Source organism: Bos grunniens, chromosome 3, assembly GCF_055505025.1.
Source record: "Bos grunniens cultivar Pamir isolate PY7600 chromosome 3, Bosgru_T2T1.0, whole genome shotgun sequence".
Classification (NCBI taxonomy): domain Eukaryota; kingdom Metazoa; phylum Chordata; class Mammalia; order Artiodactyla; family Bovidae; genus Bos; species Bos grunniens.
In genome coordinates this window covers 72,699,837-72,713,793 of record NC_141167.1, presented here as the reverse complement: position 1 = coordinate 72,713,793, position 13,957 = coordinate 72,699,837, and the positions used below count along the sequence as shown (strand labels likewise).

Sequence of the window (13,957 nt, the reverse complement as noted above, 5' to 3'; positions counted from 1 at the left end):
TGGGTAATAAGGATATTTTAACAATATTAATTCTTCTGATCCATGAACACAGGATATATTTCCATTTGTTTGTGTCTTTCATCAGTCTTATACTTTTCAGTATACAGAGCTTTCATCTCCTTAAATTCATTCCTAAGTATTTTATTGTTTTCAATGCCAGTGTGAATGAGACTGTCTTCTTTATTTCTTCTTCAGATATTTTGCTGTTAGAGAAATGCAACTGTTTTCTGAATGCTTTGTATCCTGTACCTTTACTGAATTCATTGATTAGTCTAACAGTTTTTTTGATGAAGTTTTTAGAATTTTCTTTATATATTAATAAAGTCATATTACCTGCAAACAAAGGCAATTTTACTTCTTTCTTTGTGATTCGTATGTATTTTTTCCTCGTTTTCTTGCCTGATTGCTCTGGCTAGGTCTTCCAGTGCTATGTTGAATAGGAATGGTAAGGGTGGGCACTCCTGTCTTGTTCCTGATCTTAGAGAAAAAATTTTCAATCTTTCACCACTGAGAATGTTTTAATTAATGTTTAGGGCTTACATTATCAGTACATAAATAACATTCACAACTGTTCGAAACAGTGTATTCTGATTATATTTTCTTTATAGCTTTTGACTTTTAAGTTAATATTTCACAAAATAAAATTAAATTAAAAAAATATATATATATAAAAGAACTACAGTGTTTTCACATCAGAATGTAACCTGAGAGCAGGGATTTTGTTTCTCTATCATTTTATTCTTAGCTCCTATAATACAACACTACCTGGGAGGAAGTAATACTGAATAAAAGTACTTTCTATTTAAAAAAAAAAAAAATTCACATTTTTTATTTGCGTGGTTTTCCACATGCTTCACCAAATGCTTCATCAAAGTATAATTCTTTTTCTCCACATATTCAAACAACATATCTGATATTCTCTACGTTTCCTTTTTATTTTTTCTTGGAGGCATCCCTCCTGGAGCCCACTGCTCTCTTGCTCCTCCTTGGACTGGAGGTTTTCTATACCTGCTAAATACCTACCCTCCTGGAAATTCCCTTCTCTTCCTCACAGTGTTGGAGCCCATTTCCTAAAACTCATGTTTTTTCCCACCTCGTTTACTCACTAGTTTCAGAGGAGAAAGGATATGGTGAGGAAATCTTTTGAGATATTGCATGCCTGAATAGGACTTTATCTTCCTTTATCTTTGACTGATAGTACAAATAGGTGTAGAATTCTACGTTGGAAATAATCATTTCTCAGGATTTTGGTAGTTTTGTCCTACTATCTCCCTGGTTCAGAGTTGCTGTTGAACATCAGATTCCATTCTAGTTCTTTTTACATTTTATTTTTTTATTGAAGTGTAGTTGATTTATAATACTAGTTTCAGATGTATGACACAGTGTTTCAATATTTTTAAAGATCATACTTCACTTGAGTTATTTTAAAATATTGGCTGTATCCCCTGTATTGTACAATATACAGCTTATTTATAGTATACACAGTAGTCAATACACAGCTTATTACAGTATGCACGGTAGTCAATATACAGCTTATTTATAGTACACACGGTGGTCAATATACAGCTTATTATAGTACACACAGTAGTTGTGCCTCTTGGTTTCCTATCCTTTCCCTGACTCTGTCCACTTCCCTCTCCCAGACGGAAATCACTAGTTTATTCTCTAAATCTGTGATTCTGTTTCCATTTTGTCATATTATTTTTTAGATTCCACATTTAAAGGATAACATATAGTATTTGTAGTTCTCTAATTTATTTCACTAAGTCTAATGCCCTCCAGGTCCAACCATATTGTTGCAAAATAGCAAATTTCATCCTTTTTCTATGGTTAATATTCCGTTGTATAAATATACCACATCTTCTTTATCTATTCATCTACTGATGGACACTTAGGTAGCTTCCATGACTTGACTATTGTAAATAAAGCTGCCTGAACACTGTGGGGTGGTGAGGAGTATATATCTTTTTGAATTAGTGTTTTCATTTCCTTTGGCTGTATACCCAGCAGTGGCATTCATTCAAACAGCAATTCTATTTTCAATTTTTAAGGAACCTCCACACTATTTTCCACAGGGGCTGCATCAATTTACACTCCCGCCAACAGTGTACTCGGGCTCCCTTTTTTTCATGTCCTTGCCAACATTTGTGGTCCTTGTGACAGTAGCCATTCTGACAGGCATGAGGGGATATTTCATGGTTTCGATGTGCATTTCTCTGATGATTAGCAATGTTGAGCATCTTTTCATGTGTTTGTTGGCCATCTGTATGCTTTCTTTGGAAGAATATCTATTCTTCTCATTGTTAAATTGGGTTCTCTTTTTTTATACTGAGTTGTATGACTTCATTAATAAATAGTTTGGATATTAACCCCTTATTGCTCGTATCAATTACAAGCATTTTCCCCATTCAGTAGGCTGTCTTTTCATTTTGTTGATGGTTTCCTTTGCTGTGCACAAGATTTTAAGCTTAATTTGTTTATTTCTGCTTTTCTTTCCTTTGCCTGAAGCAATAGATCCAAAAACACACTACTACAACTTATGTCAAAGAGTGTCCTGCTTGTTTCCTTCTGGGAGTTTTATGGTTTCTGGACTAACATTTAGGTCTGTAATCCATTTTGAGTTTATTTTGGTATGAGAAAATGTTCTAATTTCATTCTTTTACACATAGGTGTCCATTTCCTGGCAACACTTATTAAAAAGACTTTCTTTTCCCCACTGTATATTTTTGCCTCCTTCGCTGTAAGTTAACTGAACATAAGCGCGTGGGTTTATTTCTGGGTTTTCTATTCTGTTCCATTGATCTCTGTGTCTGTTTTTATACCACTGTAGCTCTGTAGTTTTGATTACTTCAGCTTTGTAGTACATTCTGAAGTCAGGGCGTGTGAAACCCCCAGACTTGTCCTTTTTTTCAAGATTACTCTGGCTAGTCAGGGTCTTCTGTAATTTTGTATAAATTTTAGGACTTTTTTAGTGCTGTGAAAAATGTCATGGGTGTTTTGCATTAAATATGTAGATTGCTTTGGATAGTATGGATATTTTTACAATATTAGTTCTTCCAATCCATGAACACTGGTTATCTTTCCATTTATTTGTATCATTTTCAATTTCCTTCATTCGTGTTCTATAGTTTTCAGAGTATAGACCTTGTACTGGTTCTAGTTCTTGATATTTTACCTGTGGTCTTTCTCTCTAAAGCTTCTGGGATCTTCTCTTTACTCATGTCCTCCAGCTCTGGGAAATTTTGACAATTTCCTCCCTTTTTTCTTTGTTCTCTATTTCTAGAACTCATATTAGTCAGGTGATGGGTGTCCTAAATTTTATCTTTTTTCTCCTATTTTCCATCTCTTTATCTTTTTGTTCTATCTTCTGGAGGAGTTCAACTTTATATTTTAATCCATCAGTAGAAAACTTTCACTTTTGCAATCATATTTTTAACAACAAAGAGGTCTTTCTGTTCTCTCACTATTCTTTTTTTCTTGGTTCTTATTTTATGAAAGCAACATTTTTTGGTTCTTTCTGAAGATATTATTAGAGTTGCTGTTGCAGTTTTCTTTTGCTGCCTGCATTGCCCCTATTTTTCCTAAATTTTTTTGGTTGCTTGTTTTGTTCATTTTGATCTTTTTCTTTCACAACAGGCTTCTTCAAATTTTTAATAATCACTGGCTATAGGTTTACATTTAAGCATGAGGAACCAAAGAGTGAGTTGGAGGTTCTATACAAGGGTGACTGCTGACTGGTGAGTTTCACCATCTGCTTCAGAGTCAGGGCATCAGGTCATTTCATTGGGGGATCCCCACGTGGTACTATCTGCAAGTCTTTGCTTTGGGTTATAGTTTCTCCAAAGAAGAATCCGATAATCTCATGCCTAAGAAATATCAGCCTGGCTGTCAACATCCTGGAGACTGAGCTGTGGAGTGTGGATTGGTAGCAAGTAGAATGAAAGTGAAGCGTCAGTCGCTCAGTCGTGTCTGACTCTTTGTGATCCCATGGACTGCAGCCTGCCAGGCTCCTCCATCCATGGAATTCTCCAGGCAAGAATACACTAGAGAGGGTAGTCATTTCCTTCTCCAGGGGATTTTTCCAACCTAGGGATCAAACCCAGGTCTCCTGCATTGCAGGCAGATTCTTAGACTTCCACTTGCTCTCCCTTCTTTCAGGGTAGAGCTTTGTCCCAGCCTTGGCTGTGCCAGATACCCTACATCCAGGCCCTCTCTGATGACTTCTCCAGCGAGCAAAGCTCCCAACTTATATCTGCTGGTATGAAGGATGGGCCGTGGGGCTTAACTGCTCCTTAGTAAGACCTTTAACTAATCTTTGCAAGCATGTTTTACACCTGAATTCCTGAATCTCTCTAGATTTTCATGGCTCAAATTAGCCTCCTCTCCCACCAAATGCACAGAGATAGGTTTTTTGAGGCTTCTCCAATCTGCTCACCGCTCATTCATCCTGTCTTGAGTTTTCAAAATTTGACTGATGCTTCTTCGTTCATTCGTTCGCGCTCAGTCATGTCCTACTCTTTACCACCCCGCGGGCTCCTCTGTTCATGGGATTATCCCGGCAGGAATACTGGCCTGGATTGCCATCACATTTCTCAGCTGCTGTCATTGCCTGCTTCCTGCTGCCCTTGTGTGTTTATGCTTTCTTCATTTTTTCATGATTTTGGGGGAGGGGAGTTAGAGTTGGGAAGGCATTAGGAGATACATACATACACTTCACTGGAGGTTAAATAAAAAGTCCTCACTGAAAATGTTTTGATTTTGTGTTACTAAAATAGAACAAAATCACTGCTGTCAGAGAGATGTGACATGCTGCTGGCCAATTTGGTTAAATAATCTCTGCTCATGTACTCAGGAGCAAGCAGCACACGCCACCTCCTCCGAAGGCGCAAAGGCTCTCAGTGCCAAGGGCTACAGCCTTTCGTGTGTCTGACGGGGTCTCTAAAGAAGGAGGCTCCCAACAGCACCACTGTAATAAAACCCATAGCACTGCTTATCGTTGGGAGGTAATTGTTCTACAGCATGAATCATCCCTAGATGACTTTCTTGCCCCCAGGAACTCTCATGTTTTTCTGCCCATTTAGTCTGCGACATTAGAGGAGGACCAGCCCCATCAGAAGTAAACTTCCTGTTCTGAGTCCAAGCCTGTCATTGCACTGGCTGTGTCCTTCTTGCCTGTGGTTTTATCTGCCTCACGGAGAACCTCACGGAGAACCTCACGGAGAATCTCACAAACACAAAAGAGGTAGAGAGTCGAGACGTACGTGCATGTGTCCTCAAGTATTTTGATGAGGTAACGGAGGATAAACACTTAAACAAGCATCATAGTGAACAGAAAAGCAAGTAATGAATTCACTAGCATTTAACTATAAGAACATGAATTGTATTTTATAGTCACGTACAATTCCCTTAGGATTTAAAACTGCTTTCAAAGAAAACACTCTCCTCATTTTACATAGGATGAAATGATGCTCATAGGACTTACTGAAGTGTGTTCCAAATAGATCAGTAATTTTTTTAAAGTTTGAAGTCAGTAAGAATGGATATTTACAGGAGAAATCAACCCTTTCTTTTGAATATCTTTCAGTTCTAAGCAGTTTGATTACTTCTGTGTTTGGCTTCTTTTTGGGTTTTCTAGCTTAAAGCAAAAGAGGTTGGAAATGTGACAGATTCAAGATATAGTATTTCTTTTTGCTACTAAATAAACATCCTGCCAAATTTTTTTTGCCTAACTCTTTAAAATTAATTTCTATTGGAGTATAATTCCTTTACAATGCTGTGTTATTTTCTATTGTACAGCAAAGTGAATCAGCTATATGTATACATTTATCCCCTCTTTTGCTGGATTTTCTTCCTATTTAGATCACCACAGAGCACTGAGTAGAGTCCCCTGAGCTATACAGTAGGTTCTCGTTATCTATTTTATCATAGTATCAATAGTGTACATATCTCAATCTCAGTCTCTCAATTCATCCCACCATTCTGCCTAACTTTGAGCTTAGTCTTTTTCTCTTGCCAATCTCTTTTGAGAGGTCATGTCAAAATTCCAAAATATCTTTTGAGACACACAACATGAAGCACATAGGCAAATCAATAGCAGTAACATGCTAGACCTACCTGTTAAAATAACACGTCACCACCGTCCCAGCTACAGCCATTTGTTGGCATGCAAGGATGAATTCACTGGTCCAGATGAGGCCAATTAAATGGTACCACCACATATACCGAATGCCTGAAAGAGGCTTATATTCCACTTGGCCACCTTCAACGACCTGTGCAGCTCCTAAAGTTTAAAACACAAACATGCTTTATATCTGTGTTTTCCTAAGTATGGAAGCAAGTTCAAGAGGCCATTCTTCCTCAGTTCTAGACTTTGGCATCACACGAAACACAGATGTCAACGTCAAGTTTGAAGTTCCCACCATAACTTAAGATTCATAGCAAAACTAAAATTGAGAACCCACATTTAACTTATGAATAATATTAATAGTGGTAATTATGATAACTGGTAGGCAACTTGTATAAGATGACACTTGATCTATCTTCTAATGGCCGCTCCACTTTGCAGATATGAAAACAGGTTTGGAAGAGTCAAGTAACTTTTGCAAAGTCTCACTGCTCATAATTAGCGGAGGGAGAATATAAACCTGGACACAGTGGACTCTAAAACCCGTGGTTTTTCTATCACAACACTCTGTGATGTAAACAAAACTTATGTTGATGAAAGCTGTGTTATAGAACCCTATGTTATAGAACCATGCTTCACCAAAAATTTAGACTCAATAAAGACAAGAATCTTCATTTGTTCAAAAGGATTAATTTCAGATTTCAAGAGCAAACTCTCCTAGTACATTTAAAATGGCTAGTGGGCCTCAGTGTTAATCTCCTAGATTCAGATGTCAGCTTTATCCTTTTTGGGTAGCCTGGGGCAAGTTATTTGGCCTCTTGGAGTGTTAGTATCCTTATCTGTAATACTCATTTCCTGATGGTTATTCAAGAAAGAGTAGAATGGGATTACCTGGTGAGTACTGGCCCATAGAAATATCAGTCCACAAGTGATGACGATTATTACTTAAATTTCAGGAGCACAATATTATATTAAACTGAGGCCAGTGCGATCACCCCAGCAATGCTCTACCAGTCACTGACTATGTCCCGCTTTATTTGCTCTCATCTAAAGAAGCCCTTGAATTGGCTCTGCAATTCAACTCAATTCCATACCAAATCTCAGTTCCGCAACTACACTTGATTTCTAGATGTTCTCTGCTCTGTTTTGTTTTATTAGATTTTTTTATATGGATCAATAAAAAACTTTATTGAATTTGTTCCAATATTGCTTCTGTTTTACGCTTTGGGTTTTTGGCTGTGAGGCATAGGGGATCTTAGCTCCCCAATCAGGGATTGAACCCATACCCCCGGCACTGGAAGGCAGTCTTAAACATTGGACCACCAAGGAAGTTCCCTGCTGTATATTTTAAACAAACTGCAAGAAAGAAGATGCACTTTAGTCTCTGGCAAAACCTACAACTTGAAGAACATTTAAAGAGAGTTTCATACTAATATTTCCTTTCATAGCTATAAATTGCTCTCAGGTTCATAATTCGTGTCTTTAGACATTCACAATAGGGTCTGGGCAAAGGAGGTGGGAAAGATAATCATGCTGTAGAAGAAACTGATTCCACAGACGAAGGCTGCTCTTAGTAACTCCTGCTTTGTGTTCTGCCGAACAAGAGTCACATTGTGAGAAATACTAGATCAGCTTGGTTCAGACAGAAGTTAATATTTTATTGAACACTGGATTCACTGGCTTGGAGGCAATCTCTATTTCAGGTAAGGCGCTAATAAATGCTTACGCATTTCCAAAATGGATGTGTTTTAGAAAAGCATTCCCAGTCCCAAAGGAGGCGGCCCCTCATGACTGACAGGCACACGTATGTAGTAGATCAGGTGAGTGGAGACTTGGAGAGCCGCTTCTGGAACAGCAGAAGTGATGGGGCCAGTCAACAAGCATGGGGTCACCAGTGACGGGGACACACTGGCGTTTGCAAGCACAGGACTACCATATCACACGTGATTTGGGGATGGATGAAGTTTCCAAAGAAGAGGAGAGATGATTTCCTCAACAGACAAAAGGCAAGTAAATACAAAGGCCTTGGGTGCTAAGGAGGGATTGTGTCTCCCTGGGGCTGCCAATGGCACATTCACACACACCCCAGCTTGGCACACTGATGGCAGCAGTCAGCAAGTGGAGGATGGCTAAAAGGGATACATCAGGACCCATACAGGCCACCACACTGCTGGCATTCCTCAAAGAAGCACAATGGGTAAAGATATTATTCACTGACCACTTGACTGTTTTTGACCATCTTTACTGAAACCATCAACTATTCATTCTTCTGGTTCAGTAATAACCAGGCTATTTACAGACTTTCCTTTAGGGCAGGGTTTTTCAACCTCTCAACATAGCAATTGGCATTTTGGATCACATGAGTGTTAGGGGTGCGAAGTGGGGGAGTTGCCCTATGCATTGCAGGACATTAAGCAGCTTTCTTGGCCTCTACCCATTAGATGCCAGAAGCATCTTCCCTCCCCTCCTCCAGTTAAGACAACCCAAATGTCTGTAAACAAACTGCTGCTTGATAACCACAGCTTTAAGCAAACGTTCTGTGAAGAATCTGTGAAGGAGCTCTGGCTTCAGGGAGAAGCTTAGAACACGACTGTGGGTGGGGCAGATGTGTTTATGCACACATGACTGCCCTCTCCTGGATAGCTAGGTTAGTGCAGGCAAGAGCCTCTCATCAAAGTATCAGTTGCTTTGTTAATAATACTAACACATTACAATACTGTTACCACCACCTGTAGCTAACAGATGCTAGGGAACTGGATCCCAAGATGAGATTTGATCTGGAATGGTAGTGAAAAGGGCACTGAACAGGATGAAGGCCTGGTCCAATCTCGGCCTTGACATTTGTGATAAGCCACCTGGGCCTCCGTTCTCTAACTGTAAACATGAAGAGGGAAGACAAGATGAACTCGGAGCAGGGGTTACAGAGTCTGAGTCACACAGACTGAAATTCATATATCTCTTCTGTCTCCTAACGGCTGAACAACCTCAGGCAGGTTATGAGTTTGCAGGGCCTTTTAAAATCTGAAGATACTAATACCTACTTTTCATTTCCTTGTTGATTCCAACCAGTCTCGTGGCTCTAAATGCCATACGTATAGCTGTTATAAGGATTAAACAGGCAGTTGCTTAGCTGTAATTGAGGTATAAGTAGATATGATTTCAGTTGTGAAGTTAATAAATATTTATTCAGCATTCTAGATTTATGCTGGACGTCAGCTATTACGGGAAAAAAATGAAAAAAAGGCAAGCAAAAAAAATCAGAAAGAAGATACAGTCAGAGTGAATATCAGGAACTCACATGCTGCTACATTAGTTTATTTGCCTCCCCTTCTTCTGGACTGTTTATAATTGCTCCTCCAATTGTCTAAGAGTTTTTTTCCTATCCTCATGCTCAGTCAGTGACCTCATTTTTGGTTTCTCTGAGAAAACTGAAGCCATGGGAAAGTCTCTGGGAGCATCTACCCCATCTCTACCCCTCAGCTGCGTGTGTCCATAACTGGACACTCCACCTTAATACGATAAAGTGTCCGTGGTTCTAAGGGGAGCCCCTGCACTAGATCCCCTTTCTCATCTGCTTGAAGATACCACTTCAGAAAATTTCCCTCTGTTTCTTGCTTCCTTAAAATATTCTTCTTTACTGAATCATTTTTAATAATTTCCTATCTTAAAACCCCCTACTTTTGAACTCCCTTTACTCCTCCAGCTTCCTTCCTACTTCTCTGTTCCTCTTCACAGCCAAATATCTCGAGGTTGTCTCTTACTCTTTCCAATTCTTTTTCTCTTTCTCTTAAACCCGCTCTAATTGTGATCCACTCCCCCACACTGCTCTGAAACGGTTCTGTTTCACTTCCGTGCTGCTAACTTCAATGGTCAATCCTTAGCTCTTACCTGATCAGCAGCTTACGACACATTCAACATTTCACCCCAGTTCCTCTCCTGCTCATTGGTTGCTCCCTTTCAATTTCCTTTCCTTTTTCTTCCTCATCTCCAAGACCTCTTAACATTTACATGGCCCAAAGCACAGTCCTTGGATTTCTTTTCTATCTGCACTCACTCAAATCTCCTGGCTTTAAATACTATTCATGTATTCCCCAATTCCCAAATGTAGACCTCTAGCTGGGCCTCTCCAGAAACTTCAGACTCAAACCATTAACTCCCTGCCCGACATGTCCACCTGGATGTCTAAAAGATATTTCAATAAACACAACTAAAAATGAATTTTTGCTCTTCCTGGAAGATGTTCCACTCAAAGTCCTGTCCTGTCTCAGCTGATGGCCATCTCATCTTCCAGTTGCTCAAGCTAAAAAACCTCAGTGTCATCCCCAACTCCTCTTTCACATCCTTAATGTAATATTAGGAAATTCTTCAAAATAGACACAGAACCTGTATGTCACGGCATTTCCACCATTACAACCCTGTTCTAAGTCACTAACACCTCCTCCTTGAATCACTGCCATGAAAATGTGAGTCAGACCATGCCACTCTGCTGCTTAAAATGCTGCAATGACTTCCTGTCTCAGAAACAAAGTTCTGTAATGGCCCAGGAGGCCCAGTATCTGACCCTGTGACCCCAGCCTGAACCATGCTCCCCCTCAACCACACTACTCTGGGGAGCGGCCCTCCTGTGTCCCCAGAGCCGCTGCCTTTGCTGGCCCCTTTGCCTAGAACACTTCCCCTTCCTTCACATAGTCTCAGGGCTCTGCCCTCACCTCCTTCAAATCTTTGCTCACAATTATCTTCTCAATAAGGCCTTCCCCAATCATTAAATCCCCTCCTCAAGCATTTCTTGTTTTAAAAATATACTATGGAAATATAATAAATGCTAGAATACATTTAAGATGTCTGAATTTTACACAGTTTGAGGGTCCCTTGATAAGACGAAGAATACAAAGTTAGGTAGTTAGGTACTGAACCTTGCAAGAGTCCTTGCAAATGAAAGACCCTGAACTTTAAGCTTTAGGGGCTTGAAGGTAAACTTGTCTCGAATCTGATTTAAAGTGTTATGATAAGTTAATCTGATAAGTGTTATGGCAAAAAGTAGAACAGGTTAATTGGGGCTCCTTAAGCATTTATTCTGGAGTAGGAAATGGCAACCCACGCTAGTATTTTTGCCTGAAAAATTCCATGGACAAAGGAGCCTGGCAGGCTACAGTCCATGGGGTTGCAAAAGAGTCAGACATGATTGAGCACACACAGTACAACACAAGCATTTATTATTCTTCTCTGCTCTATTTTTTTCCTTACCACCTATCAAATTTGAATATACTATAAAATTCACTTACTCATTTTATTTAATGCTTATCTCCCTGTAGCCTTCAAACTGGAAGAAAAGCTGTATCTCCAGCATCTATAACAGGATCTGATATAGTAAATGTTCAATAAATACTTGTTCAATGAACGACTGCTTGAATGAATGAACCAATCTTCCTCAAATAATACATCCAATCAAAGAGATTTGAGACAACTTTCAGGAAGTCTTCCTAGAGATCATCATAACCTGGAGGAAATGCATCATGCAGCTAGCTGTAAATTTGGGTATTACAAGCAAGTTTTAAAGCAGTTTGAAAGACTGACATGTTACTAATGATTAGTGTGAATCATTAGTGGCAGTTTCTCAAGGAAGGCAGTGCAGCTGATTGGGATAATCTCCCAAATGATGCAGGCCCAACTTAAAACAGTCCGATGTTCTACCACATTCTGTGCACTTGGCCTCTTCCAGCCAACTGGCTTGGTGTCCTGCTGACACCCAGCCTGCCTGTGCCTCCCACTGGCTCAGCTTCTGCTCTGACAGCACGGGGCAGGGAAAAAGAGAAGAAAATCGCATGGCCATCATGCCTGGAGCTTACCTAGGTCTTTCTGTGTATACATCACACTCAATACAACATGGATGTGAATTCACTCCCTGACTCAGCACACGCTGAACTCACTCGAGGGCTGTGCACGGACCTTAGAGACAGAAAGAAAAATACACAGTCCCTGCCCTCCAGATGTTCATTCTCCTGAGGGGGTACAGCACACAAGTCATTATCTTGTGTGATTGTTTAGAGGCTTTGTCATCGCCTGACATAACACATTTATGCTCCTTTCCCCATTCCCTGTGTCTGGTTCACTGCTGTATCTCTAGTTCCCAACAGGCATTCAATGAATAGTTCTTAAAAGAATGAAGCATATACAAAATGTAAGGAAAAAAAAAGAAGAAATAGCTCGGTATGCTTAGGCAATTTATAAGAGAGTTTCCAAGAAATATATTGAAAGTGAAAGTATTAATCGCTCAGTTACGTCCGACTCTTTACAACCCCATGGACTGTAGCCCGCCAGGCTTCTCTGTCCATGGAATTATCCAGGCAAGAATACTGCAGTGGGTTGCCATTTCCTTCTCCAGGGGATCTTTCTGACCCAGGTATTGAACCCAGGTCTCCTGCATTGCAGGCAGATTCTTTACTGTTTGAGCCGCCAGGGATAGTTCCAAGAAATATATTACTCAAAACAAATCTTGAATAATGACTCGTTTTCCAAGCAGTGATGGGCAGAAAGTTGGGGTGAGGCTTAGGAAGGGGAGAAGATTCTAGACTAAGATCACAGCATGTGCAAAGACAACTAGATGTTCATGGAGGCTGTCTCCCTTCACACTTCCCCACGGGTACATAAACTTCGGAAAAGCAGGAGCTGTTTCAAATCTCTCCAGAGCTACCCCTCTTCCCCCTGTTCCTAGGACAGGGCTGGGCTACTAGGAAGCTTTTGTGAAATAACTTCAATTATCTTCTAGATCTCTGATAACCTAAAAAGAGGACAGTTTTCTTTTAGACTGTGTTCTCAAATATGCCAGGCAGAGAACAAACCACAAACCTGAAGTTAGTACTAGACATTCCTTGGTTGACATTAGTTCCTAATATAAGAAACACATACAAGCCCCCTATTTGCAAAGCAAAGCTCGAGTCCCATCTCAGCCTCCTAACTTCTTTATGAGGCAGCCTGGGGAAAGCACAATTTATCTACTGCAAAAATGGGAAAAAGGAAGCCCAGATTAACATTCAAGGAAGGCCAGAGCCAGCCTAGATCCCAGGTCCCTTGACGGGAGTCCCTCTAGCTGACCCTGCTTCTTCCTTTCCAAGCAGTCCTTTGCCTTTCAGCACGCTAGGCACATTCCTGTGATGACAGATCTCTTCTGACTGTAGTACCACTGGGAGAGAAAGCCACCCCCAGCCCAAACAGGCCCCTTTCTTCTACTGTTTCAACTCTGAGGCTTCCTGACCACCTAATGATAACTGAGGGTCATCAGGTCATCTGGGCTCTTTTCAACCTGCCAACCGCACCTACTATTACTGTGTTCCTGTAGCTACTTCTTCCACTGGATTCTAGTAATCACTGTCACATTGCTGGTAGCATACAAGTCCCAACTGACTAATTACTGTCATTTCTGGGGGGCCTGTCATTTCTTCTGCTCCACTGAAGGAATCCCCAAACAAGCCCAAGTTTGTCAACTAGTTAAGGGACTTATTAACAGTCACTAGATAAACAGCTCAGCAAAAAATGGCAAAAACTTATCAACCTAAGTTGACTTTTTATGCATTTTTTCTGTTTTACACAATAAAGTATTAACTATTCAGTCATGTGACACAATAAAAATCTCATAGTAGGTACCACTGAGGACACCCCCACAACACTGGGGACCTTGGGCGGAGACTGGAGAAGGGGCTGAGGGCTCTGTGACTGCCTGAGGGGACATGAGATGAGACAGGTGCTGCGCGGGCGTCCCTCACCACCCCCCACCTGGGCATCTGCTGAGGGAAAGTGAAATGAGACAGGTGCTGTGCGGGCGTCCCTCACCCGCCT

At 40.5% G+C, this 13,957-nt stretch overlaps 1 protein-coding gene across 33 annotated transcripts in view; it reads right to left on the bottom strand.

Annotated features, from left to right (window-relative positions):
* Positions 1-13,957, bottom strand: part of SLC44A3 (solute carrier family 44 member 3) — an 87,008-nt gene that overhangs the window by 35,834 nt on the left and 37,217 nt on the right. For 18 of the 33 annotated variants that reach the window (XM_086391328.1, XM_086391322.1, XM_086391319.1 and 15 more), the window contains one exon: positions 6,115-6,280. In XM_086391328.1, coding sequence (XP_086247454.1) covers positions 6,115-6,280 — 166 coding nt within the window. Of the gene's footprint in view, positions 1-333; positions 478-6,114; positions 6,281-13,957 lie in introns of all 33 variants that reach the window. The other 15 variants (XM_086391316.1, XM_086391313.1, XM_086391311.1 and 12 more) reach the window with 1 other exon arrangement.